Source organism: Aulonocara stuartgranti, assembly GCF_965226115.1.
Source record: "Aulonocara stuartgranti genome assembly, chromosome: 16".
NCBI classification, from domain to species: domain Eukaryota; kingdom Metazoa; phylum Chordata; class Actinopteri; order Cichliformes; family Cichlidae; genus Aulonocara; species Aulonocara stuartgranti.
Window position 1 is genome coordinate 17,598,458 of NC_138952.1, and position 26,244 is coordinate 17,624,701.

Sequence of the window (26,244 nt, forward strand, 5' to 3'; positions counted from 1 at the left end):
TAGGGGAAAAAAACTATCTACCTACTACCTTAGCTACCTGAAAATGTTATAACTTACTTACATGGAAGCTGTAAGGGAAAATTTATATTATACAAAACAAGTAGTAATACAGAAGCATGAGAAGTTTATGATTAGGTACCACAGTTATTTGACATCTGAACTAATTACACTCCAAAGTATGATTTCACCAACAGTGCATTAACTGAAAAACAAAAATAAACAGACATAAAAAAACATTACATTGCAAACTTTATCATTTAGTTAGTAATAATTTTGTTGATCATTTTCTGATATTTGAACATTTTATGTTCACATGTGTGAGCTTGCCGGCATTTCACTGTAATTATTTAAACAAGCAGCAGATGATGTTTTGTTCAAATATTGAACATATTAGTAAAGGCAATAGTAAATTATACTCTTCCTAAAATAATATAAGATTTTCTGTCTCAATCACCAGTGCAATGGCAAGAATACTTCCACTGATAACACAGGTTTTTGCTGCGTGATATTGGTGCTTTTTGACTTGAAGACTGAATGAGAAACACATGGAAAGGATGAATGATTATGAATAATGATTATTTAATCATTTTTTCTCACAGCTTACACACGTATATTAAAAAAAAGGAATTATATCCCATGACATATAATTGTTCTTACCTTATTCTCTTTTTAATTACTATTGTTTATATGAATGCCTCTGCCATAACAATATAAAATATTTCACAGACACACACAACACACACACTTTCCCCTGTACACTTTCTCTTATTCACTAATAATGCATTTTTTTAATGATCTGCTTTTATCTTAAAGTGTTCACATATTGGATTGTTTGTAACTGTCATCGTAGCTTTCAGCTGAGTCTCTCCTGACCATCTTGATCTCTGCCTTCTCACGCTTGTCTTTATCATCTTCATCTTCATCAACCTTTTTACTAAACTGGTCCTCAATTTCTGAAGGGTCAATATAAGTGTAGAAATACGCCATAGTGGAAAAGATGATGCACACTAAAACTAAGAGAGACGCAAAAAGGACGTACTCTGCCCACTGTAAAAGAAGAGGGGAGAGACAGGGGGACAAATACAATGTTAGCATTTTTGCACATGCATGGCTTCTGTATGTTTGATATGTATTTGATATGCTGCATTTTTTTCTTACTTTGTTGGGAAGTTTTGCAATCTCAGCCACAATCAGGACTATGAAGTTACCAATAGCAACTGTAAACAACCAGCCGGCTTGCAGCACCGCTTTCATGTTACTAGGTGCCTAAAGTCACAAAAAAGGGACCCAAAATGACAAAAGTCATGGAGAAAGAAACTATTTCATAGACTAATTGACTTGTCATTTAAATGTACCTGTGAGTAAGAGAACTCCAGACCAGTAACTGAAAACATCACTTCACCAGCAGTTATGAAGAAGTACTGTGGGATCTGCAGGGCCATGTGAACTGAGTTGGGTTCTATGTCCTCTACCACAGTAATAGAGTCCTGACACTAGAATAAATAGATGGAAATGTTTAATTTTTACACGTGAGAATCCCCAAGATAAAGCACAATAACACCAATATTTCCATTATTTGTCTGTTTGTTCATTTGGTGCTCTTTTCTCTTTTCTTTTCTTTCTTCTTTGGATGATCAAAATTCATGATATTAAAATCATTTGGAAGACTTACATCTGGTCCAAAGACAAAAGTGCTGGGTATGAAGAAAGTGTATGAACCTCCAAATCCAAAGTCCTTAATGTATTCGCATGACTGTGACCCACTCAACAAGGAGAATTTGGTCCTGATCATTAGAAAAGAAAATATTGCTAAGAAACTGTAGTACTGTTTGCATAAATTATTGCTGTGTTAGTTAGTTAAAGTAGAAACATAATTCTTACTCTCCATTCTTTATTGTGGAATAAGTGGAGTAATAAAATGGCTCAATTAGTCCCAAGTCCACTGCAGAAGTGGTCACGTTCACAGGCATGTTCATTCCATTTACAAATCTGAAATATTTACATAGTGAGCAACAGCATTAATAAAGTTACATCAGTGTATGCAGTTCCTATCATTTTCAATGATTTATTTAGCACATAAAGATTATGATTGTAACTAATATGATTTTCTGACTTGATAAAAGGTTAAAACAATTTTAATTTCACTTACCGGATTTCATTGTTACCTTGTCCTGGCTTGCAAGTCAAGTCCTGAGTCTGTGAAAATATAACATTGCATACTTAATAATTTAACAATTAAAAGTCCTCTTGTGTGTCTTTGAATTCATTATCGCTCACCAGAAGCCATTCATTACTAATAACTGAGGGAATAAGAAGAGTTTGTCTGGATTTCCTCTTCAAGAAGATGGCTTGTGTCATCCCAGGGCTGCCAACTGAAACAATGATTTGCTCTGTTTCAAATGTGAAGTATTTGTCACTGGCCTGGAAAACCGAGAAAGTGTTTAAGAAGGTCAAACAGTGGTAATATTTTGTACATAAACATATTTTCATGTCATTTTCAATTCGTTAATAGACCGTATAGTGTTATGAATAAGACGACATACCTGAGCTGCATTAAGAGTCAGCGACTCGTTGCCCGGCAGATTGACTGTGACTGCACTGCTGCCCATGTTAAGTAATTTCAACTGACTCTGGGAGGCAGATGGAAACACTGGCAATGTTTTCTGAAAAACAAGGAATAAGTGTTTGTTTTTCCAAAACTCAAAGAGTCAATAAAATGAAGTGAGTTAAAGTTTTGCTTATTTTACAACACATATCTTTTTCTACTCACATCAATTTCAACTTGGACCAAAGCAGCACAGACAAAAGCCATAGCAGCCAGAAACATCCCCACTGTCATTCTTTTTAGTGGTCTGTTGGATTAACATGAAGTTTTGTTACTAATTTGTGATTTTATATATTTAAAAAAAAACAACGTTTATTTATGTGAAAAGAATAGTTTTCTTTTAAAGTCATCTAATATCTGAAAATTCAACATTAACATGAAAATTTGGGGTTTTATTTAGATTGTGTAGAAATAGAAACAGGTGTGCAAGCTCTTCCTTTCCCTGTCTTCCGTTTTTGTTGAAAAGCAACATGATTCATACAGCTCCTTAGGCTCAATATTAATGAAATTGCTGCTAACAGCGAGCTAGCTTAACACAGTCATTTTCAACATAGGAGTTTGAATCACATCTCAAAACAGCCTAAAAAGCATTTTAGCATTAGACCACTGTTAATAGACCAAAAGATTTTCTGGACAGAACACCTGACATTTCAGAAAGGTCAGTTATTATTCAGTGAGTCATGAATAAAACTACGGACATTTTTGTATTTGTAACATCTATAAAATCACAGGCTGTGTAGAAGTTATGGGGTAGCAGCGCTATGCTAACGTGGACCGACCACCTGCTAGCTTCCAGACGTGGAATTAACTGTAATTTCATCATCGACCATTTGATGAAAAATATTAAATGGACCTGATCTATAATGATGAACTTTGATAGCAGATCAAAACCGTAACAGTAAAGGTCTTTTAATAACCCTTTGAAGTTAATGTTATGGTGTTATGAAACATGTAAACCACAGATACTGAACGTAGTTCATTGTATTTCTCACTTACGTAAAGTTAAAGCCACATTTCTTAATCAGGGGGTAGATTATGCTGTCCATGATAGGTACCAGAGTCAGGATCAAGATGGGGTTGAAAATCTTTTAAAAAATATTACTGCATCGTTAGTATCCTCTTAAATAACATGTATTATGTCATTTTAAGTCAATACGATGAAGCTGCTTTAACTTACCTGCATTTGATCGGGCTGTATAACAAGTTTCCCCTGCAGACATAAGGACAATATTATAACATGAACACACTGTATTGGTCAATTATTATGATTACTTTTCGCTGCAATTTTTTATTTTATTTTTTATTTTTTGTTACCAAACTTACAAAGTATCCATTCATTGTGGTAGCTTGCAGCGTCCATCTGGATCCCTTTAAATTAGACCACAATTTTAATTTCCTCTTAGCAGCAAGTGATTTAAATGAAGTCCATTTAAATTAAAAACAAAATTTACTGTACCTTTTGGTCAAATAGGGTCCAGAACATTGGCAGTGGAATGTATAAAAAGAGGACTTTCAGCACCATTTTGATTTGAGCAATCAGGAGTTTCTACAAAACAGGCAGACTGAATGTAAACACAACAACATTATTCTTATAAGACATTAGAGAAATATATAAAATGAAACTTACATCATATTTTTCCTCTGCCCAGTCCATCCAGTGCTGTCTCCTGGGGTACTGATTGCTCCTGTGCCTGTAGCGGTTATTAATGGCAAACTGAGAGAAGAGCAAAGAGTGATACTGTTTTTAGAAACATTGATTTTTAGAGTTGTTACAATAGCATTTATGGCTGATCACATGAATGCAGAAAAGGCTTATATAAACGACTTACCCCAATACATTTACACACATCCAGCATTATGTTTCCCTCGGGTTCAGCTTTGTAGTACATACCACTCCCGACAATAAACACCACTGTTAAGGGAACATCACGGGCAAATCATTCGTTTCAGAATACAGTTTATTTACCCACCCTTTACTTTTTGCTTCATGTTTTGAATTAGTGCCCTAATAATTTAGACATACCGAGTGCAACCACCATTAATGCTGCGGGGACACCGAAAGCCAGGGAATAACATTTCTGCTGACTGTAGATGCCGCACTCCTGACCTGCAGATAGAGGCAAACAACTTTCATTCAACTACAACTTCAACTAAAAACAAGCACTTTTTCCTGCATGATTATTAGAATGTAATTGTTGTCATTCCTGCATGTTCATGGCACTTTAACTTGATATTTTACTTTAAATGCCTACCTCTCAGGATTGGAGTGATAATGGTGGACAGGAGACTCCCACCATTGATACAGAGGTAGAATACAGAGAAGAAAGTTCTCCTTTGCTTATCCTGCGTAGAAAGACAAGTCAGTAATGTGTTTTGCAAACAGTACAAATACTAAAGTGATAATTATCTATGTAAACCGCTGCCTTGTTGGTGTATGTCTTTGAAAAGGTGGTCGAGTTGTATTAAACTCATAATATAAATGGGTTACAGCATAAGCTTAGTATAGCTATATAAGTGGTAATTCTAGGCTTTTAAATATTAAATAACAACTATTAGTTAAACGCATGGTTCTCTAAAGGTTACATGGGTACAAGATTGAGGAAAATGAACAATTTGGTAACTATAGTAACTTAACCACCAATTTAAGATTGCACTCCTCTAACAACATCAAACACCTGTTTAGCCAAGAATATAGATCTCTACATTACTCACACTACACTTGGCTGTGTTATACTGGTGGTTCAATCCGGTGTGTCCCAGTTATAAAGCTTGAATACATTCACTTCCTAATTACTATCATTTCTAGCTTTTATATCACATCATGTATCATAAAATAGTTCACGTTTAATTTTAGATTTATTCCATATTTTGATGAACAGCACATTATACAGATGTGACATGCTTTTGTCTTTCCCTCAGATTTTTTTCTTATTTTTAAACTGTAATGTTCACAACCCAGAGACAAAGGTTTCTTGGACTTTACAGACAGATTTCCTAGACCCCTTCTTCAGGAGCCACACATGTAGTACTGCTACCCATCGTTAACCACCATCACCTCAAATTTGACATAATACTCATAATTCCCATCAGCCACATCTTTAATTTGTGTTTGGCTTGAATGTAGAAATGTTAGCATGCTAACAGGTGAAATAAGAAACATAGTAATAGGTATACCTGTTCGTCAGTTTTAGAATTGTCATCGTGAGAAAGTGAGTGATGACTTTGCAATTTATCTGAGCTCATTTTTATTATCACAGAATTTGATAATGGAGAGTTGCATAGAAACCAGGGGGAACAAGGGGATATATTACATGCAATAAAATACTTGAACTATGGATGCTGAAATTACACGTTCAACCACATGCCAGAGGTTAAACATTAGAAGAAGACTCAGCCAAAGAAAGTATTTTGAGAAAGTTAACAGTCTAACCTGGTGCTCACTAAATTGGTCTCCACCAAAAGCAGCCACACAGGGTTTAATGCCACCAGTGCCCAGAGCAATGAGGAAGAGACCCACCATGGACAACGCACTGAATGTGAGGAAGAAGAAATGAATGAGCGCGGTGCATTGTAGAAATATATGATGGAAACTGTGACTCAGTAATTTAAAACTTCAGAAGAAAAGATACCCACACATGAAAGGTCATGTTGTCTGGTGTCCCATCTCTGTTTGAGTCGGTAATGTCATGAACTGCACTGACAGCCATCGCAACCTGTCCAATTGTATAGACAATGGACAAGTAGACGATAGTCCTGAGTGAGGAAGATTGAAAAAGAGCAGTGAGAAAGTACACGTGTACGTTCCTTAAGTAAAGGCTCCACTCGTCTTTACAAATGAACATTCAGAATTAAATTATGAGCATTTTATTCATTAGAAGACTAATACAAATTTTGTACTATTATGTGTAAAAGTATTCAGTTAAATGCCCTTTGTCTGTCGTATTATTACACAGTTATCAGTATCTGCGAATATGTTTCTAATCAGTTCAGTAGAATTGAAGTTACCTTGGTGCAAAAAGAGGATGATCGGGTAAGCGCTGTAGCTATACTTATTTAGATTCTGCCACAATAATAAGGCTACAAGAAATAATAGGATGATAAATGTCTTCATGCATTAAAGAGGAACATGATCTTGTGACTCACTTGAACTTTCCCAGCCAGGAGTCAGCCACAATGGCCCCAAGGATAGGGGTCAAGTAGCAGAGAGCCACAAAAGTGTGGTAGATGGATGTGGCCAAGTCTTCATCCCACTGCAAGAAGTACTTAAAGTACAACACCAACACAGCTGTGGACAGGCAGGGAAAAGAGGCCTTATTATTTAATTATTAAATGTACATTATTTATGGCATAGGTTTTGATGTTGCCTTAAATTATGCTAATAAGGACCGTTGTAGTTCACGCAATAGTGTCATCCTCCAAAAGAATCAAATAAAGGGTTGGTTTAAGCACAAAAATCAGAGGGTTAAGTAGGCTACTTAGTAATTCAAGTGTCCGTGTTCACTGTCATGGCTACATTATTCATGGTTCCTGGATGAAATGTTCTCACCTCGCATTCCATAGTAGGAGAACCTTTCGCAGAACTCATTCACAACAATGAAGAAGATACTGAGTGGGTAGCCACACACATCTTTGCTCTGGTGGGTGGTGAAAAAGTAAAAGGATGAACACCACACCAAAATAAAAGCGTACAAAACGAAAACTAAAACAAAAACAATACTTGGACCTGCATAAAGCTGAATCGACGGTGTTGAGGAGTACCCAGAGAGTTTGTGGAATCAGTATAATTATTCTAGCCAACTGTTTGCAACTGGTTAACAGTAGTTACTGCTAGGCACTACTAGGTAGCTTAATTTGAATATCTTAGCACAATTTACAAATAGATTTGAATGTATCGCTGCAAAATAAATAAGAAGAAATTTGCTGATAAAATCAATATAGTAGAATAAAAAACACAATGATTGCTGATAAACACTGAAATGCTTAAAGTACAAGACAAACTTGTCAAAATGTAGCGCTTAATTACATAAATATAGAAGAAGAATGAATAGCAAAGTACAGCATATGCAACGTAGAAGCATAAATAACTTTAGTGCTGAACTGAGGTTTTTACAGAGGTACTAACATTTAGTTAATAAAAATATATCTTTATAGCTTTATTGGTATTTATTGCAGCAATAATACAGAGTTGGTGTATAAAGTGCTGACGTCTCCTTTGTTCTTATGTAGCTGTATAAAAAACCCAAAACTGTACTTTACCTTTCCTTTACCTTTCCCTCGTTTCTTGGGATCTTCTTTGTCTATGCAAAAATGAATGTAATTCTTATTATGATTAAAAAGCAGAAATAAAAGACTAATATGCAGGCCTACCAACTTCCTCAGTGTTATATAAAAAAAAGCATTTATCTGTCAATGATTCATTGTGTGCAGTAAACAAGAGAGCGATAGATATGTAGATAGATAATTTATTGGTCCCACAAAGAATATTGTTGTGTTACAGTAGCAGGATAAAGAATAAAAAATAGTACAGTCTATTAAAAAAAACAGTGCAGTTAACAAAAAAGGTGTTACTGGCACCTGGTAAATATAGGTACACAACGGTGATAGAAAAAAACAAACAAAGAAAAGAAAAACTGTAAAAATAAGACTGAAACTGTGTAAGACAGTAGTGCAAATTGCATTAATAAATAAATCTGAGATCCTAATATGTTTGGGATCTTTGTCCTGACAGGTGCATTCACCTGTTAAACTCCAGAACTCTTCATTCTGTAAGTTTTTAAGTTAAGAACATGGAACTTGTTTTCTTTCTGTTAACTTCTCCCTCTTTGCACATTTTCATGTTGTGCAGCAGAATATTTGTGTTCTGTGAATTAAAATGAAAGAGTACATAATAATGCATTTCTTTTAGTCTTACCTGCCATGATGTGAAGCTATCACCTGCTTTCTGCTATAGCATAAAATCCCTTTAAGCTTCCTGCAGGGAGCAGATCATTTATCTTTCTCTGTTCACTAGTGGGAGTGGGAATGTTTCCTGTGATATTGCTTTTTATTAACCCTTGATCAGCTTTTCACACTGCCGACTGTATTATTTTTATGATGGGTGGGAACATGAGATATGGGAGCTAGGGAGTCAGCAATGATCTCTGAGAATAATAAGGTTTATTTCCCACTTATTTCACAAGTGAGCCAAGTGCGAGAATACCACAAAATGAAGTAAAACAAATAAGGACCTATGGATGCAAATGCAGAGAAATGAGTGTATTTTATTTAAAAGCATTAGGGAACGTCTTTGTTTACAGCAGAACAGTGACTTGTGTTAAATAAAGTTTAAAAAAAACAAACATTTCTGCCCAAATAAAAGACAATTTCTGGAACATAAAATGATAAAATTTTCATATTACTTGCACAGTAGGCGTCCTTTCCCAACACCTCATCACTTTGGCAAGAAGGTGAACGTAATCTTTACAGTGTATGAGCCGCACACAGCATGATACTTTGCAAATATTGCACACACTCCTTGTTTTATATACACATTAATACACAACTTTGAATATACCTTTTTGTATGCAATGGCTTTAAATACTTTAAAACTCTCCCATTCTAAGACATCAAAGTGATTTAAGGTTGAATGCTAATGTTACATCGTAGCAGGCCCTTATTCCAAAATTGCATTTTTCTAGAAATATACCTTCATGTACAGGGAGAGGAGCACTGATGTATGCAGCATATACCATTAATCAAGACATCAATACAGTCGCTTATAAAAGTGAAATATTGTCCATAAAAAACATTGTGAAACATTATCAAAATAAACAAAAATGGACTGTTGGGAGAGTGTAGGCGTAATGTAGTGACATGCATATTAAAAAAAATCCCAACAGGAATGTTTTTAAAGAAAACACTGCTCAGTCTTTTCAGGTAGAAACACGTAAAGACAAGACAGGTTATGTCTTATCAAGCATCACGTCATCATAAAGGAGGAACAAAGTCCGTGTCCTGTCATCTCTGCTGCAAAGAGTCTCATCTTTGTCTTCCCCCCACCTCCATCACACAGCCACCATGCTCCCTTATCCATGTTAAACAGGTCCAGTGCCTTGCTCATATTGGTCTTCGGTGGCCAGACAGAAAATAGAAAAATGAGACTTGTCTGTTTTTCCCATCAGTTTCTCTCTAGGCTGAGAAGCAGGATTAAGTTCTGGAGTGATAATATGGCATCACTGGCATGCCTGCGTTGGCAGGCTTAGGCAGCTCTGAGTTTCACCCAGGCTGACATCAAACCACAGAGGATGAGCTGGGAATGCCCTGGATGGTGGCACTGGTTGGTGTGCCACTGATGGCATTAAAGATGTGAAGCGAGTCTGGGAGAACGCTTTTCATGCCATCCTCCACTGGAATGATCTGGAAAGAAAAGAGTGTGTAGGGAAGAACAGACAGTCTTAGCAAACAGTTACTGCAAGTGAATCTTAATTTTAACATTGCTCTAGTTAGCTTTCTTGCTAAAAGTTGATGAGGACACTGATACTACTCTCATGTATATATGCAAAAATATGACGCTACAGATGGAACACAGCTAGCTTAGCTAGGCAAACAGACTCGAAAAAAGAGGAAACAGCAACTTCTGTCTAAATAGTAACAAAAACTGTCAGTTAGCACTTCTAATTAACTAATTAACATGTCAGGCTATTAGTTGGCTTTGAACAGAGCCAGGCAAACAGTTTTTCCTCCCTTTTGAGGTTTTGTCTCGGGTTAAGCTAACTAGCTTGCTGTAGCTGTATATTAACCAAGCATATAAAGACATATAAAGCTAATTTAAAGCAAAGGTATTAATCAGGAAGCTTAACACATACATGAGACCAAAAACAGCTAGGTAAAAACAATCAATCCACAAAACACGCACACACAAAAAAATCTGAAAGCAGAAGAAAAATTTGTGCATGTATGTATGTATGTACATAAACAAATAATGTAAATTGATGTTACATAGCACACACATTCTGAATCTGATCCACAAACATACTGTTAATTCACACTCAAATACATGTAATGTACACACATATATGTACATGCATATACACGGTACATACTGTGTATGCGTGCAAGACAATAACTCGGCAAGCCAAAACAGAAAAAAAAAGCCAATATGTGATTGTTGGTGTAGCCAGACGCTGGAACAAGTATATTTAGAACAGGAATGTTTTATGTTTTGATTTTGGAAATTGCTGCAATAGAGTTGAAATACTTGAATGTTAATGGCTTCAGTCTTTGCAAAGGGCACTTTTTGCAATTTCCTGGTGAGCTGACTAAAATAATATTTTATGTGTGGCTAATTTCAGATTTATTGCAGGGATGTAAAGATAAGTCAGTGGCCTGATGAGATAACTGTGTCTCAATCTATCTAGTGTTTTTAAGGTCCTCTAGCTTTACCAGCTTAAAAAATTCTAATGATATTATTAAGAAACATTTGGCTAATTAGAATTGAGAACAAGGACTTATTAATGTTTGAGTCTGTTTTATAGTCTAAAATGTAATGTGTACACCAATTCCACCTCAAGCCACTTTGTACCATCAATCCTTAAGTTGCACAGACATCTGACGGAACCAACAATTAACGGTCTTTATTGCACACGTATTTGTCTTTCATTACCATCATATCTGCTCATGTCAGCACAAAGAGAGAACAGAGAGTGATGTTATCAAAGAGCCCATTATCACTTAATCAATCATATAAGAAATGACACACTGTCTACCTGCCAAAACCCTAATTCAGAGTCAGATTACAGGTATAGCATTAGCAACGCTCATTGTAATTACACTATTACTTGGGCTGAGCAACAGCTAATGTACTTACTTGTTCGTGCATGATGATGGACAGCTCTCTGGCTAGTTCTCTGTAGTTGGCCTTCATCTCATCGTGGTACTCCTGCTGGTCTTCTTTGATCAGTCGTTCATTAATGCCCAAACCGTGGCCACACGCATCCACAAAATGCCTGATCGCAAAAACAGTGTTAAAATGTGCTAAAGGGAGATCTGAACAATCTTTGCACAGAAACACACACAGTCATGTTTTCATATCTTTGTGAGGACATCTAATTGACATAATGCTTTGCCCTAGCTGCTTACCCTAACCCCAACCATCAAAAATGAAGTCTAATCTTAACCCTAAACCTAACCATAACCTAATTGTAACCCTGACACTAAAACCACATTGAGCCTCAGAAATGCCTTCAAACTTCTGGGGACGGGAACTGTGTCCCCATAAGGGCTGTTGGTCCCCACAAAGATATGCAAACGTGGTACTCACACCCTCACGTAAGTCAGCGACAGCTCACCTGAAGACCTCTTTCAACTGTTTGACCTTGTTATCAGGATATTTCTTGGCACATGTATCATCGAGAAAAGCTCTGGCATACGCAAGAGGTCCTGCATTTACCTGAGGGCGGATGTGATAGATTTTTTTTTTTTGTGAGTATTGTATGTCAGGTTTGTATTGTGTTGCTTTTACGTTTCACAGAACTTAAAAGCAGGCACCTGGACGCTGATGCTGCCCTGCAGTTTGAGCTGCAGACGGATCATGTCCACCTCGCTGGAGGAGCACAGCTGTTTGATCTCAGCCACCTTCTTGCTCATCTCGTCGATGGCAACCTCGATGGGGCTCAGATCAGTATGGTGTTGATACATCACCGCGATCCGTTTCTTTACATACGGAAAGCAATGAGTGGCTGGAGGAGAGAAAACACAATGAGGTTAGTGGTGAATAGCGAATACCGGTAGACAGATTTTCTTAGTTTTGCAGCTCAGGATCTGTACAGCCTGTGAAAGCCGCCACATAATAAAGATAAGAAGACGTGCTTGAACTTTTGAATCTTTTGCACTATAAATGAATAAAACCAGATTAGGATTACGAAATGTCCATGAAAAAAAAACAGCTGACATGTTCAAAATCTAATCAAGATCTTCATTCATCCACAGTGACTAAAATAAATGGAAAAAATTACGTGTGTAATGAACAGTTCAAGGCAGACTTGCTCTGTTGTGCTGCCCAAAAGAACCACAACCCACTCCCCCCAAAATAGGAGGAGGCAGCCAATAATTAGAGAGAGAAAAAAGTATCTAACATTTAGGATATAAAGAGATTAAGTAGACTTTAATCAGAAAGAGCAGTTGAAGTCTGATAATGGGTTTATCCTGTATTTATCAGATCACTGTATTTTGAAAACACTGATGTTTATCCAGGCAAGAGACATCTAACAAGACACAACCTGAAGACTGAAAGTCAGCGCTGTTTGACTGAATCCATGTTCCACTACAACATAAATATAAGCTGGGTATTTACTGGTAAGTATAGTCCTGCGTTTGCACTGCTCCTCCACACCGCCTTGCTTTTTGCCCGAAATGGTGAAAGGCATCTCGAAAACAAATCGACGGATGTTGTGGCTCTTTTCAAAGTCCGTTTTCCTGTCGACCAGCTCCTTCTCCTCCAGGTATGGAGTCACATGTGTCACTTGGATGTATGCGTACTTTGAGTCCAGGTCCTTGGGGTTGATCTGCAGAGAATGCATGAGTTTTAAAACTGTATCAGCCTGCGCAAAATAACTAAATAACTAAAAATAAACGATAAATTAACAAAAGTCTCACCCGCCCAGAGTCCTGAATCATCTTCACATTCTCCTGACCAAACTTATCAGAGTATAACTTGAGGAGCCGCTGAGAAATCTCTGAAAGAGGCGTGAATTTGGGTTCTTTGTAGATATACTCCTTCCCATCTTCATCTTCAAAGAAGCCCTAAAAAAATAAATTAGGAAAAAACCCATATAAGATACTTTCAAATTGTCAGACTAAATGAAAACGCAGCGTTTATCTAATAGATAATACCACATCAAACCATTCATGGGTTGTGAGTGGGAGTCATTTCAGTCAAGACATTTTTTTTAAAGATATGAGAATTTGGCCGACTCCAAACTATCCACAACCGTCTATTAAACATTTAAGAACAGAGACCAAAACTACAAAAAAGCCAGTCTTAGGTCGTTGATGTGAGACACGTCAAAGGACTGACATAGGTACATGAATTTCACACAGTCAGTGCATGTTAGTTATTTGTCTTGAATGTAAATGGGAATGGGAATGCCAGTGAGATTTATTAGCCCTTCAGCTGTTTCCTGCAAAGATTAGGATAGCACTAAAGCTGGAAAATACGAGGAATTAAAGGGCTGGAAGATAAGCAATGCACGTGAAACAGCACTGACTGCATTAGCAAAGGAGCACAACACAGCCTAAAATGTCACTACAGTTCCAACTGAAAGGTTGGCTTTCATATTGATTTACCTCAGCCTCTGAGTCAGTAAACTGGTACTGCTACAGGGGTGTGGACAACACACGCACATACACATAAAAACAAATGAAATTACTGTTATACCAGAAACCTATACTGTGAAGAAATTTAATGGCATCGATTTCTAAAAACATCTCAAAGATAGAAGCAACCACACCCAACAAATTAATTAATAAACCTTAAAATAACAGTCATTACTAAAACTTAGCAAACTAAAGCATAAACACTTGATGAGTAAATGAGTGCCATGCAAAACAGTCTCCCAAACGGAAGCAGCAGCGCTGACTGCCTGCTACTGTAGCTCGAAGCAACAAACTATGGCTGAGAAGTGCAATGAATTGAAGCAACACCAAAGTCACACACAGACTCAGGCCGCTCACAAGGGCTCACGGGGTCTACTGCATAACTTACCGCTGCCTTCGAAGAGGATTAAAAAGAAGCAGAGAGGTGTATTAGAGCGGGTCTGAAAACACCACAGCACGTGGTCATGCTCGTCAGCATAATAATCGTAACTGAAAAAACCCCCCAAAACAAAACTTAACCTCCTCAGCAGCTGCCGTGCTTCAGACATCAAGTGTGAATGAGTCTAAGCTAGTTGAACTCACCTGGCCAAAGAAAGCCACTCTGAAGTACGTGCCCAGCATCCTCTTCCCAGTATGCATGACCTCCGTCACCTTGCTGTACGCTCGATGCAGCGTGTCATACAGGTGAGCCAGTTTCTGTGTAGAGTCAGTGAACTTGATCAGGATTTAAAGATGCTTATGCTGCACGCTTAGCCTGAATCGAACAGAACTGTTGCGGGGGGGGGGGATAAAACACCCGACAAATAGAGTTTGTACCTCAAAGTCCCTCCGCTTCTCATAAATGGGGATAATGAGCTTGTAGATGTCAGAGATGAGCTCGTAACGCTCCGCTTTCCACAGCCCATCTGCGCACTCCTCCAGAAGCTCCATTAAGACGTCCTGAGGGATGAGCACAACAGAGATGGAGAGCTGCTGGTGTACAGTGCAAAAGAAACACAGCTCACAGCGTGTCAGCAGCTCATTTTATCACAATTAAAATGCACCAATTTTAAAGACATACTGAAAGAAAATAGTTGCCTTCTTTGATTTATTCTTTCTTATAAAAGAAAAATAGAAATAGTAACAGCTTTTGATGTGACTAAATCTGCTTTCCTCCAGCAAATGCGATTTCATTTTATTTTATTTTTTCATTTTTAGCACAAATGATCAAAGTACTTCATTAAAGTGGACGTCTTGCATTCCGACGTCCTCCATCATTGCGGCTTCTTCGTCGATGTTTGGAGTCACAACACGAAACGCCGAGCAGCCCTGCTTGAACATGCCTGGAAACACCGAAAGATCAGGCATTATTATTCTTTTTTTTAAATCAACAGGGCTGCTATCTAATAAGCAGGAGAAACATTTCCATCACAGAATACCGAAGTACCTTTTCTTCGCAGGTATTCTGCCACGAGTGCTGCAACGTGAACATAGCACATGGCTGCCTGCAAACGGCAAAAACAAGTCAGGTCAGATAAGCGTGGGTAGATAAAAGCTCTGATTATGCTGCAAATTGGTATCGCTCGAAAAAGCAGCACATAGTAAACAGGGCAGTTTGCAGCACTTGATGGTGGGCCTTGCTGCACGCCACACTGGCACTGGTGCTTTGATACAAAGTAAATACAGTCTCTATCTGATGTTTAAGATTGTTGGGCCCAACATCAGACACAGAAATCAAAAGCAGGACCATTCAGCCACACAGACTTTCACCACAAACCTCAGACAGGTCTCCATTCTTCACATGGATTCGGGCCATGCTGTCAAGCCAGGTCTTGCGCAGCTCAGGTGTGCTGGCATAAGACTTTGCGAGACTGTACTGCAGGTCCACCAGCATCTCTGGATCTCTCTCATGCTCCTTCATCTGCGCTGTGGCCATCAACACTGTTCTGATGCGTTTAGTCAGGTCTTTCACATCCGATGGGAAAGCTGTGTTCTGTTGAAGATGACGCACTAATGTGAGCTAAATCATCGTTAGCTTCCTTTAGGAAAACTTGATTCTAACTGGTTTATTTTATTCATTAAGCTCAGGCATAGTTTTCAAATGGCCTCTTTAAGTGGAACCAGGATGAACCTGTTGCACGTGTGTTCCTCACCTTGATAGTTTTATCACTGTTAGCACAGTTGTTGATTATTGACAGAGACTGCTGGAAGCGAGTACTTCCTATACCAATGACATCTGCTATCAGCTGACTGACAGCAATCACAACCTAAAGAAAAAGAAAGGTCAACAGTTCAAAAGAGGAATGAAAATGCTTGTGGTCTCTAGAATCCCAGAAAATTTGGCTTAAGGCAGGTAGATATTAAAGTTTTACTGTGGCGACAACTCTCTCACCTGTAAATGTGTCCGGACGAAGGACTTGCGACCAGTGTAGTCAAAGTTGCTCTTCATGAGAAAATAGAGCAGATGGGCTGCGTCGCTGCGAATGGAGCTCAGCTTGGAGTTGCAACATTTCAAAATCTCATAGCAGAAAGCAGCACACATGTCTGCACGCCCTTCAAAAAACGTGCACGGGAACTAAGGGGTCAAGAAGACAAAAATCAGTCAGTGGCTTACGTGGTCCTCTCATGGGTTAACAAAAGGAGAAAAATTATTAAATAAGGCGCGTAAGTCCTTCATACCTTGTAAATGAAGGTGCGCAGTGAAGTGAAGACCTGCTTGAGGGCCGTTTCTGACTGATTGATCCGCAGGAAGCAGAGGTGGACATCAAACACCTTCTTCATCAGTGGACTGTGGCCGTGATCAGCACACAACTGTGTCTGTGGCATAAGAGAGGATCATCGGATTTAAAAAATAAGCCCTTATTTCACAATAATGGGGCAGAACAAGGTTAATTAAGTAAATACACAAAATACAGTGAATTTGTTTGGTACCTTAAAACTCATGATGAAGATGCTGAGTGTGTCCAGGACGGTCAGGCAGACTTCAGTGGCAATGTTGGTCTCCAGCAGTGACTGATTTAACACGTCAGCATCCGAGTGACTGTAGGCTACAAAGACAAGAAAAGGCTGTAGTTCTTTCAATCACCACCAGTACACTCAATGTAAAACCTCTCCTTTGTTATATATGGTCATGTCTCTCAAAAACGTAGCGTTAGAGGCAAAGCCGCTGCATGAAAGTTTGAGTTTCATTCCAAACTGAGGCCAAAATTATCTGACAAACGAAAGCATTTCATGGAAAAATTGTCACAAGCTGGCGAGGCATTTTTTTCTTTATAAACTACAGCGATGATTTTATTTGATTGCATGAAGTTCAAATGTTGACATTCTTTTTTTGGAACGTTTTGGAAATTTTGGAATAAAACCCTTCATAATTCACGAGGACTGCTTTCGCAAAGCGAAATGTAAAAATGTAGAGTTGAGAGCAGAAGATGAGCTGGTAAAGGGATGAGGAGGTTTTGAAAGCTGATGTTCTGTTAAAACAGGCATGCTCTTAAATCAACCAAATCAACATAGCCAGTATAGCAAACGTCCTAACATCCTGGTACATTCTTACCATGGTCTACAGATATGCCAAGAACACTTGAAATCTTTCTTACACTGAAAACACAAAGAAACTTATTATTAAATAATGCCATTTAACAAGATCACCGCCTAACAGTGGACGGCTACACAGCTTCCTCCCCAGTTTCTTTGAATTTACTGATGCACACATGTTTTCTAAAGGCTTTTCCTGCTGGGATGTAGTATGATGGAGAAGAAGAGGATGCTGATGTTGAAAGAGAGGCATGAGGAGGACGAGGGCCCTGTGATGGAGAGTGTTTGATGAGAAGTACAGTATGAGGGGAGGGGGGGGGCACTTACTGTGGTTAAATGTGTATGAGTTATCCAGGCTGCTGAGCTGCTGTAAGCGGGCATGCATCATTCCCGCCCTGTTACGGGACACAGGAAGAGTCTGAGACTTCCGCTCATGTGCAACAGGTCCTGCCCCATCCTGGTTCCTGATGAGGAAACAGGATGAGTTAATGAAGCTGCAGGTTACGGTAAATAATACATAGATTTTACAACTAACACTCGAACGCCCTGAGAGCGATTTGAATTTATGAGATTTTAAAGGCGAAAGTAAAGCTGTGAGTGCATGTTTGCCATGCAGTTTAAAGCTGAGAATAATCAAAGTGGTATTGACAGCATTTATTGGTTTAAGCTGAAGCCATGCATGTAAGAATGCGAGAGGCGATGAACTTAAAGCGTCGGATGTGTCACAGCACTGCAACTTTTTTTCTTTTAATGGTGAGAAGTTATCATGCAATTGCTCTCAGTTTCACCTTCAGGCTTACCCAAGCAGGAGAGGGCAGGAGCCAGGTTTTATTTCATTATGTTAAACTTGCCAGCGTTTCAGTGGACAGAGACAGAAACAGTGGTGGGGGGTTAGACAGAGTGAATACATAAAGCCTTCTGGGAGTCGCGGCGAGTTCCCAACTGTGATTCAAGTACAGTGCGTGTACTCTGATCAAATCAAATTAAAATAACAGTACAGTCAGACTCTTCAATAGTAAGCAACATGATGGCTTACAGACAACAAACAGCTGGATACTCATAAACTGCATAAAACCTAAAAGTTGCGTTGATTTGTCTTCTCATGATAAACAAGTGCTGAGAAGCCTGAAATCCTGTATGGGTGACAGCAACATTACCTTGCAATGTATCTCTTTCCCATGTATCTGAACTGATGGAGGCACACTCTGAGAAATGGAAAGTGGGTATAAAAAATTAAAAAAACTCAGTTGCTATGTGTTTTTCTGCAATGCGTGTAATAGCTGGTTATTCTCTATAAGATGTCTTACTCGACTAAAGTGAAGAAGTCCATCAGGTCAGAAGATGATGCCTTGTTCCAGTATGTGAACAGAGCATCTAAAAGAGACAGAGATGGACACTGTGGAGACTTCTTTTGGGTTTGTTTTTTTTTTTTAAACGTAGTGTAAACAATTAAGTAAAGCTGGAAGAGCAGGAGCTGTCGCAGAGATGAGAGTTTACCTTCAGACATGCTTTTGAGCACATGTAAGAAACACATGAGGAGGCTCTTGATCTCTGCCTGGTCCAGTTTATCACATCGCAACAGCGGGCTTCCCAGGGTCGAGGCAGGTTGGTTCTGCAGGACAAACGGGACAATCAGGCATGGATAGAAAAATACATAATCCTACCAGTGTGTTGGCTCCAAATAAGATTTGAAAAACTAATCAGGTTATTTGAGACTTACCACAGCAATGCCATAAAATCTGTCGCCTTATTTGATAGCATCAGTGCATTTTCACGATATTTTTGACCATTTGATAAACAGCAATCAATAATACAAGCATAGCACAACGACTGAATATAACGCTGAGGATTTTCTTGTTTGGCTCTGGCTTAAAACTTTTTTTTATGTAGGAACAACCGTGTGATGTGGGCTCTAAGCATTTGGATAATGATACTATTCCCCAGTCTTTCCCCACAACAGTGGATTTTAAATTAAACAATCAAGATGTGACTAAAGTCCAGATTTTCAGCTTTAATTCAAGGGGTTTAACAAAAGTATTGCATTAACCGTTTAGAAATTGCAGCACACATAAATCCCCATTTCAGAGGCTCAACATTACTTTAGCAAACTAGAATAGCTAAAAAAAAATGTTTCTAATACTGCAAAATATTTGGTATCCAGTGATTGTCTTTAGTCTAGAACCCTGTGAAATCACCAAATGCTGTATTTCCTCCTTTGAGATGCTCTGTCAGGCTCGTATCACCACCTTCAGTTGCTGCTTCAGTTTTGTCTTTGGTAACTGAAAAAGCATGCTCTGCTGAAATTGTTATGGCCACTGAAGAATATGCAATTTCTTTGCCATAATAGACTTTAAGGTTGGTTTTCCAGTATGCTTTGGGTCAATGTCCTTTTACACTGTAAAGTGCTGCATGATCAGTTTTGGGCAGAGAATGAAACCTAATACTGAGCGTTCCAGTGAGGGAATGCCACGCTACCAAATACAAGTTAAACACGCCAGGTCTTTTATCTGCTTACTTTGTCATGGAATAGTGAGGAAATAGACCTCACCTTGTCCAATTGCTTATTCCTAAACAGTAATGCAATACTTTCCTTAAATCCTCTGAATAAAACTGAAACCTGCACTCTAATCATATCTTGATTGTTTCATTTCAAACTCACTTTTTGAGATTTACAAAGGCAAAACTACAAAAACTGTATTATTGTCCAAATACTTAAGAGGTTTTCAGAAGGTCAGAGAACTACACTGCAGTGAAATGATTCATCCAGATGTTGCAGGGATTTGTTCCCCCAGCTGAGGCACACGGCAGGGAAAAAAAACAAAACCCAAGCAGCGAAGCAGCAGCTTTACCGCAGCAAGAAGTTGGCTATATACCAAGCACGTTCCTTTGCCAGCAGTTAGTCTAGACCATGAAACTAGCTGGGGATGACTTCATGGAAAGCATGATGCTGTTGCTTTGGATTTTTAAAGGGTGTTTTGCAGACTGGAGAACTTTAAGGCTAAAATTAGGTTGGAAAGGCTGATGTGAACTTCAAAGTCTGGTACACTTTTGGGGCTTGAGCTATTCTTGAGTTGCTAATAGTTGTGTGTCTTCTTGCCCCCTCAGCAGGGAAATAAAGCAGCTGCTGCACACCAGAAACAAAAGCAGTTCCAACACTGGGTGAAACACGACAACAAAAATCCAGTCCTTTGTGTTTAAATCTTCTCAGATTTAGTTTGAGGGTGTTTATCAGAGAGAGACAAGAAATCACACAGCACGAATGAGAGGAAATCAAAAGCATGCATGCTTATCACCATCTGGAACAAGAAAAGCGCTAAACGCTCGTGAGGCCCTGAGGTAAAACACGTCTGCTTTACAGCAACAGAGAATAAACAGGACAAAGCCTGACAATCTCCTGGCAAAGTAAGGGCTTAGAGTTTAGGGCATCAACACACACACCTGCGCACACACACACTATCATTCCCAGATGGGACACTCCTAGGAGGGACTGTGTGGAGCAAGGAGGTGTTTTGTACTTGAAGTGAACTGCTGGACTGCAGGGCCCTCTCTGGCACACTGGGGACAGTGAGCAGGGAGAAGTCCATGGTGGCACGCTTGGAGTGCACGGAGAGCATGGACTCCTCAGTCTCCGTAAAGAATTGCAGGACATTGACAGAGTGTCTCCGTAGAAACTTCTCCGTCTGCCATGGCCAGCCATACAGTGAAGGTGAGGAGTTAATGGCACAAGTTAGCAAAGAGAGACTTTATGTGGCAGTTTTTCCCATAATAAGGGGACATCTGATGTGCCTGAAGTGCCATTTTGAATTGCATGTTAGACACATGCGTCAAAGAAAGGCTAAATTGGATTTCTAATACATATACATAAACATTTTCCGGGAATCTCAAAGCTCATTCTGTCAAATACCTTGTCAAGGGAACTGCCCTTGTCATTGTTCCTCTCAGGCAGGCTGTTCCCAGAATCAGTGCTGATGAGCGATCCACGAGAGTCGGCGTGGCGCACAGAGTTAATGTTGGGGGTGGACGCCGCATGAGGTGAAGCTGTAAAAAGGAATAAGAGTGAAATGTTACATAAAATAAACATAAAGTAACCTGAAAGGGAAAAAAAGGAATGTCTTATCATTTACCGGTGCCAGAGATGGCTCCAAAAACATCTTTGTGGAAGCCGGTGTCCAGAAAGGTGCTCGACCTCGGAGGTGTCATCAAAGTGTTGGTATGGAGAGAATCGTCTCTTCCATTCTGCAGGACAAATAAAGAGTTTAATGAATCAAACCCACATAAAACACTGTGTGTGTGTTTTTTTTAATGAAAGTTAACAACACGGACAGCTCTAAAATCTCTGATCAAAAGCACACACAATTATATTATATTTATATGTTACATTTATTTTGTAGTATTATTGAGATATTTTTACATGCATTAAAATTTGGATCAAATGGACACAGCACATGGATAAATACATAATACTCAGAAAACACACTAGGTGGCTCCCTTACACTGGTGCAGTGGTTGACAGTGAACGGCGACACTTCCTTCACATTTAGCCTGTTGACGTTTTCTTGGAGCAGACCAAACAAGGGCAAGTACAGGGTGACTAACCTGGCCTGCTGGCTCTGAAAAACAAAATGAATAATTTAAAGAAATGTCTCAATATCACACACGTCTCACAAACACACTCATAAAGACAGGGACAGGGGTGTGAAAACACTGCTTACTTTTGAGGTGTAGCGATCGTCAAATGCATGCTTCATCATGAGGCTCTTCAGCACTTGGATGGCAATCTGACGAATCTCCCTGAACTCCTGCAGAGCTGTGCTGGCTTCCCTGAGCAGCAGTCCAACCAGGAAGTGATTCTTACAGAAGTCATCCGTCAGCGAGTAATCCAGCTGGAGGTCTGTGAGGATAAATGGGACGATAAGGAGACTAGGACTGACCGACAGGAGAAGTAGATGAAGAGTGTGAAAGGAGAAACCCAAAAAACTCACTTACCAATTTGACACAGAGACAGTAATCAGAAAAAAATGATCAACATTTAGAGAGTATAGCTACTGCAGCCAGCTTTAAAACTCATTATAGGCAGATGATTCTTATAAACATAATCAAACAGTCTAAAATGAGGAGAAAACAAAGGGAAAAGCTCAAACATTCATGTTTGACAGATTCACACTGTGGTTGAGCTGCACTTCCACATCAGCAAACGTCGCTGAGAAACGCGACTAAAGCTAGCAGCTGAACAACAGCAGGTTTCCAGCAGCATTTTAGACACGTAAAGAAAACCCAAACACATGACTTTATTCAGAAACCTTTTGCTTTTATCTTTTTAAAACCTGCATTTGAAGCACACAAGAATTAAAAAGATATCTGGTTTCTCAGGAACGATGGAAAATAGTTTACTCAGTATAGCCACAAACCCCCAAACCAGTTCAAGATAGAAACCCCCCCCAAAAAACAAACAAACTACAAGCACACCAAATCCCCCAAACCTGATGATGATGACAAGTAATAAACAGTCTAATCTGACAAGATCATAACCTGAAATCCCAGATGAACCAGCTTACAGGAAAGCTTAAAGAACTGACAGGTTCAGATTTTAGAGGAAATTTGAAACTAATAAACGATCGGCATTGAAGTCACGACACCTTCCACCTACCTACTGGAGTGTCACATGACTCCACAGTATTACATGGAGGTAATGAGGCTAATTGAGGAAAACACAAAACAAACACAGTGTACAGTGTACATTTTTTTAAAGCAAAAGAAATCGACTGCATGAGCATTTATTTATTTAAAAAAAAAACAAAAAAACGCTGTATTTTATTGTATGTGTGCAGTATGTTCTGTGGGTACAAGTGCTTTATTTTGTAAAAAAGTTCATGAACTACTTTTGCGCTGCTGCCCTTCCACAGCAAAGCATTTTATATATGCAAACACTTTAGCAGTCATTATCACAACTTTCTCACCTTGAAATCTCAAAATCCGTCCCTTTCCAAACGGCATGGGCAGGTTTAAAGGGACGAAGTGCTCGTGGTTGCACACGACTCGCAGGAACTCAAACTTGAACTCAAACAGAGTCTGTATTGAGAATAAACCTCAATTAAGAATTATGGCTGATAATAAGGCTTTGCTTTATGACTTCAAGTTGAATAAATAAGTTGTTGTGCAATTTATTTCTATAAAGGCTGTTGCACGTTGTTTTGTCAGCCCACCTTTGGGTCTCCAGGCACAAAACAGTTGATATAGTTGTTGATCTGCTTGAACACAAAGCCTCTGTCCATCAGGTTGAAACAACGCTACAAAATAAAGAGAGCACAGTATATTAGTTACCATTTACCTAAACGAAAAGCACTTTGAAAGCCATCTGTGATAAAGTATCTCTGGTTTCTGACCTTGATGAAGACTGCCAAGCTGTGGTTGGCATTCCGGGCAGCATCTAGGTTGTCCTTGTATTTCTGCGTGATGTGTGGCATGATCATGTTGACCAAGGTCTCCACAGTGTGATGGAACGATGCAGAGAAGCGCTGGTTCCTGGACAGCTGGAGGGCACAGCAGGTAAGTTGTTACAAATGTTGTTATTCAGCATGAAACATCCCAAAGAACTCCCATGAAAAGATCAAAGGTTCAAAATGTGGGAATTGTGGTTTATTTGAGTCAATCTTACATCCTTCAACAGTAAATAAATACTCAGACTTTAACTTCAAATATGAATTCATCCTTGTTTTATCCTTGAAACAGAAATAATTTGCTATTAGAGCTAATGTAAAAATAGCTATGTAGCAGATAAATGGTTAAAATAGTAAGCTTACATTTACAGATGCATAAAATAGTTAAATGTAACAGAAACGGTAAGCTTATTTTTTTCAGCTCAAGCTTAAAATGATTTCTTTAATCCATGGATTGTGACAGTCCTACACATGAGAAGCAGCATTTTAAGGACATCATAGTGGTGGATGTTAAACACAGGGATGTGGTTGCCTATGGGGTTCGAACAAATGCCGCTAATTAAATTGCACAGCAGTGTGGGACAGACTGTGGATACATAAAACTTCCACTGTGGTGCTCCGGCTGTCCACAACACCCGGCATGCTGCAAACTACTGTGAAGAACCTAAAGTGTAATAAAGCGGGCATTAGCGGACACCTCGGAGTCAAGCGCACATGCTGCGGCGAACTTACCTTTACTTTACAGCTCTCAATCAAGTACTGAGCCATGGATTTGACTAAGGCTTCGAAGAAATACCAGGAGTACTGCACAACGGACAATTATCAGTTAGAGAACAGACGGCTATAATTAAAGACTGTGTAATCCTTTAAATAAGAACAAATGTGCTACCTTGAGCAGCTTGTTACTTGTGAGGAAGTCAGTGGAAGGCTTCAGGATTGCAGTCATGGCTTTAGCCAACTCCTCGTGCACCGTTCGGGTGGTGGAGGATGTGTATGGCTCAGTCTTGAAGACATACTGCATCAGAGACACGCAAAGACAGACATGTCAATTCATACGTGACTATATATAATTATGTAAAGGTCAAATACAACAGAAATATGGATCTGACATGTGAAATTTACCTTCACGTAAGATCTAAGGTAGTGCTCCAAACCTTCCTCGTGGCACTGCGCCACAACGTGAATCATGACTCTAACAGGACGAAAGGCAAAAGCTCAAGTGAGATAACAGTTTCTACGCTAAGATTCTGCTCTCACGACACTGGAAAATTAACTTCCATTCATGAATTCATTCATTTCTCTCTGATCACAGCAAGACAAAAGGGGAAAAAAAGGAATTTAGCAGTTATATTTCAGGCAAAAAGGGTGCAGGCAGAAGCAACAGCTTATATGTGACTACCCCTCACACATAACACGATATCTAGCCGATGGCAAACTGAGCTGCTTTCTTTCAATATTTTTAGCATATATAATGATATATGACTGATATTTCAATAACAGTAAATTGCATGGAATTTAATTTGCTCTATAGAGATGAAGCACTTCATGGATTCTTGCCTGGTGACGTTGACTGCCACGTCTTCCTGGGTGGCACTGGTTAGCACCCTGAACAGCTGATTGAGGATGGTGGGCAGGAACTTGATCATCACGTGACTCTCCATGGCATGCAGACTCTGAGATTAAAGCATCACCACAGATGCTTACATGTTTACAAAGGATTTGTTCACAAACCTTTTGTGTAAAATGAGGGAAATAAATGTTAAAAAAAAACACGTTTAAAATGTGCATGAAAGGCTAATTGAGAAGACCTTCAGGGAAAGCTAATCTACTCACAACAGGAGTACACGTGTGGATAACACTGTGCTAATCATCCACACTGTATGCTTCAGCGCCTTGAACGTGGCTGAGAGCAGATACTGGTGCATCGGTGCCTGCGCACAGGAAACTAACACGAGCCTGCCAAGTAATTTGGCGGGTTGCCAGTCGGCACAGCTGACCTGCCGTTTGACCCTCTGGCTATTGTTTGTGTTCACTGCTCTGTTTATATTATAGCCCAAGAGATGCACTGGACCAAACGTGGCTCTCTGTGTCAACGTTCACCAGGGGAAAAGTAAAGCGAGTTTTCCCGTGGACTGACAGTTAGCGACGGAAAAGGCGATAACTGAGCTGCCAGTATCACAGAAAAATATGGAAAAGACATCATGCAAACTAGGAGAAGACCTCTGACAGATTTACTGGTATCAGCCCAGCCTCTGCAGTTAAACTCTGTATAAACGGGGAAATGGAACAAGCTGTGCACAAACTGTCCAGAAGGGTGCGATATTGGCAAGCCACAAC

At 39.2% G+C, this 26,244-nt stretch overlaps 2 protein-coding genes across 5 annotated transcripts in view; both read right to left on the reverse strand.

Annotated features, from left to right (window-relative positions):
* Positions 1–237: 237 nt before the first annotated feature.
* Positions 238–7,201, reverse strand: slc15a1a (solute carrier family 15 member 1a). The gene is made up of 21 exons (XM_082508088.1): positions 7,152–7,201; positions 6,749–6,890; positions 6,239–6,358; positions 6,036–6,135; positions 4,858–4,948; positions 4,629–4,712; positions 4,435–4,517; positions 4,233–4,319; positions 4,062–4,151; positions 3,929–3,973; positions 3,783–3,815; positions 3,602–3,690; positions 2,771–2,852; positions 2,544–2,663; positions 2,278–2,421; positions 2,150–2,196; positions 1,882–1,989; positions 1,673–1,784; positions 1,356–1,493; positions 1,159–1,266; positions 238–1,047 (listed from the first exon to the last, which is right to left on the reverse strand). The coding sequence occupies exons 1-21, from the start codon at positions 7,156–7,158 to the stop codon at positions 817–819; spliced, it is 2,061 nt and encodes a 686-aa protein (XP_082364214.1). The 5' UTR covers positions 7,159–7,201; the 3' UTR covers positions 238–816.
* A 1,644-nt stretch (positions 7,202–8,845) lies between these two features.
* LOC309690268 (dedicator of cytokinesis protein 9) overlaps positions 8,846–26,244 on the reverse strand; it is a 76,516-nt gene continuing 59,117 nt past the window's right edge. For 3 of the 4 annotated variants that reach the window (XM_082507249.1, XM_082507248.1, XM_082507250.1), the window contains exons 24-53: positions 25,465–25,580; positions 25,030–25,099; positions 24,797–24,922; positions 24,640–24,711; positions 23,854–24,000; positions 23,674–23,757; positions 23,428–23,539; positions 22,183–22,361; positions 21,964–22,080; positions 21,595–21,706; positions 21,375–21,508; positions 18,968–19,082; positions 18,778–18,844; positions 18,628–18,675; positions 17,798–17,934; positions 16,868–16,983; positions 16,616–16,753; positions 16,329–16,511; positions 16,090–16,203; positions 15,714–15,929; positions 15,384–15,441; positions 15,173–15,279; positions 14,774–14,896; positions 14,540–14,653; positions 13,238–13,384; positions 12,936–13,146; positions 12,131–12,321; positions 11,932–12,032; positions 11,451–11,589; positions 8,846–10,000 (exon numbers count right to left, since the gene is read on the reverse strand). In XM_082507249.1, the coding sequence (XP_082363375.1) occupies positions 9,875–10,000; positions 11,451–11,589; positions 11,932–12,032; positions 12,131–12,321; positions 12,936–13,146; positions 13,238–13,384; positions 14,540–14,653; positions 14,774–14,896; positions 15,173–15,279; positions 15,384–15,441; positions 15,714–15,929; positions 16,090–16,203; positions 16,329–16,511; positions 16,616–16,753; positions 16,868–16,983; positions 17,798–17,934; positions 18,628–18,675; positions 18,778–18,844; positions 18,968–19,082; positions 21,375–21,508; positions 21,595–21,706; positions 21,964–22,080; positions 22,183–22,361; positions 23,428–23,539; positions 23,674–23,757; positions 23,854–24,000; positions 24,640–24,711; positions 24,797–24,922; positions 25,030–25,099; positions 25,465–25,580 (3,720 nt within the window). In that variant the 3' untranslated portion in view covers positions 8,846–9,874. Of the gene's footprint in view, positions 10,001–11,450; positions 11,590–11,931; positions 12,033–12,130; positions 12,322–12,935; positions 13,147–13,237; positions 13,385–14,539; positions 14,654–14,773; positions 14,897–15,172; positions 15,280–15,383; positions 15,442–15,713; positions 15,930–16,089; positions 16,204–16,328; positions 16,512–16,615; positions 16,754–16,867; positions 16,984–17,797; positions 17,935–18,627; positions 18,676–18,777; positions 18,845–18,967; positions 19,083–21,374; positions 21,509–21,594; positions 21,707–21,963; positions 22,081–22,182; positions 22,362–23,117; positions 23,166–23,427; positions 23,540–23,673; positions 23,758–23,853; positions 24,001–24,639; positions 24,712–24,796; positions 24,923–25,029; positions 25,100–25,464; positions 25,581–26,244 lie in introns of all 4 variants that reach the window. The other variant, XM_082507247.1, reaches the window with a different exon arrangement.

Coding starts and splice junctions, on each gene's coding strand:
- slc15a1a (XM_082508088.1), bottom strand. Junction 2,853..3,601: donor AAATGTGGCTTTAACTTTAC/GTAAGTGAGAAA, acceptor TTAATCCAACAG/ACCACTAAAAAGAATGACAG. Junction 2,664..2,770: donor TGGTCCAAGTTGAAATTGAT/GTGAGTAGAAAA, acceptor CTTGTTTTTCAG/AAAACATTGCCAGTGTTTCC.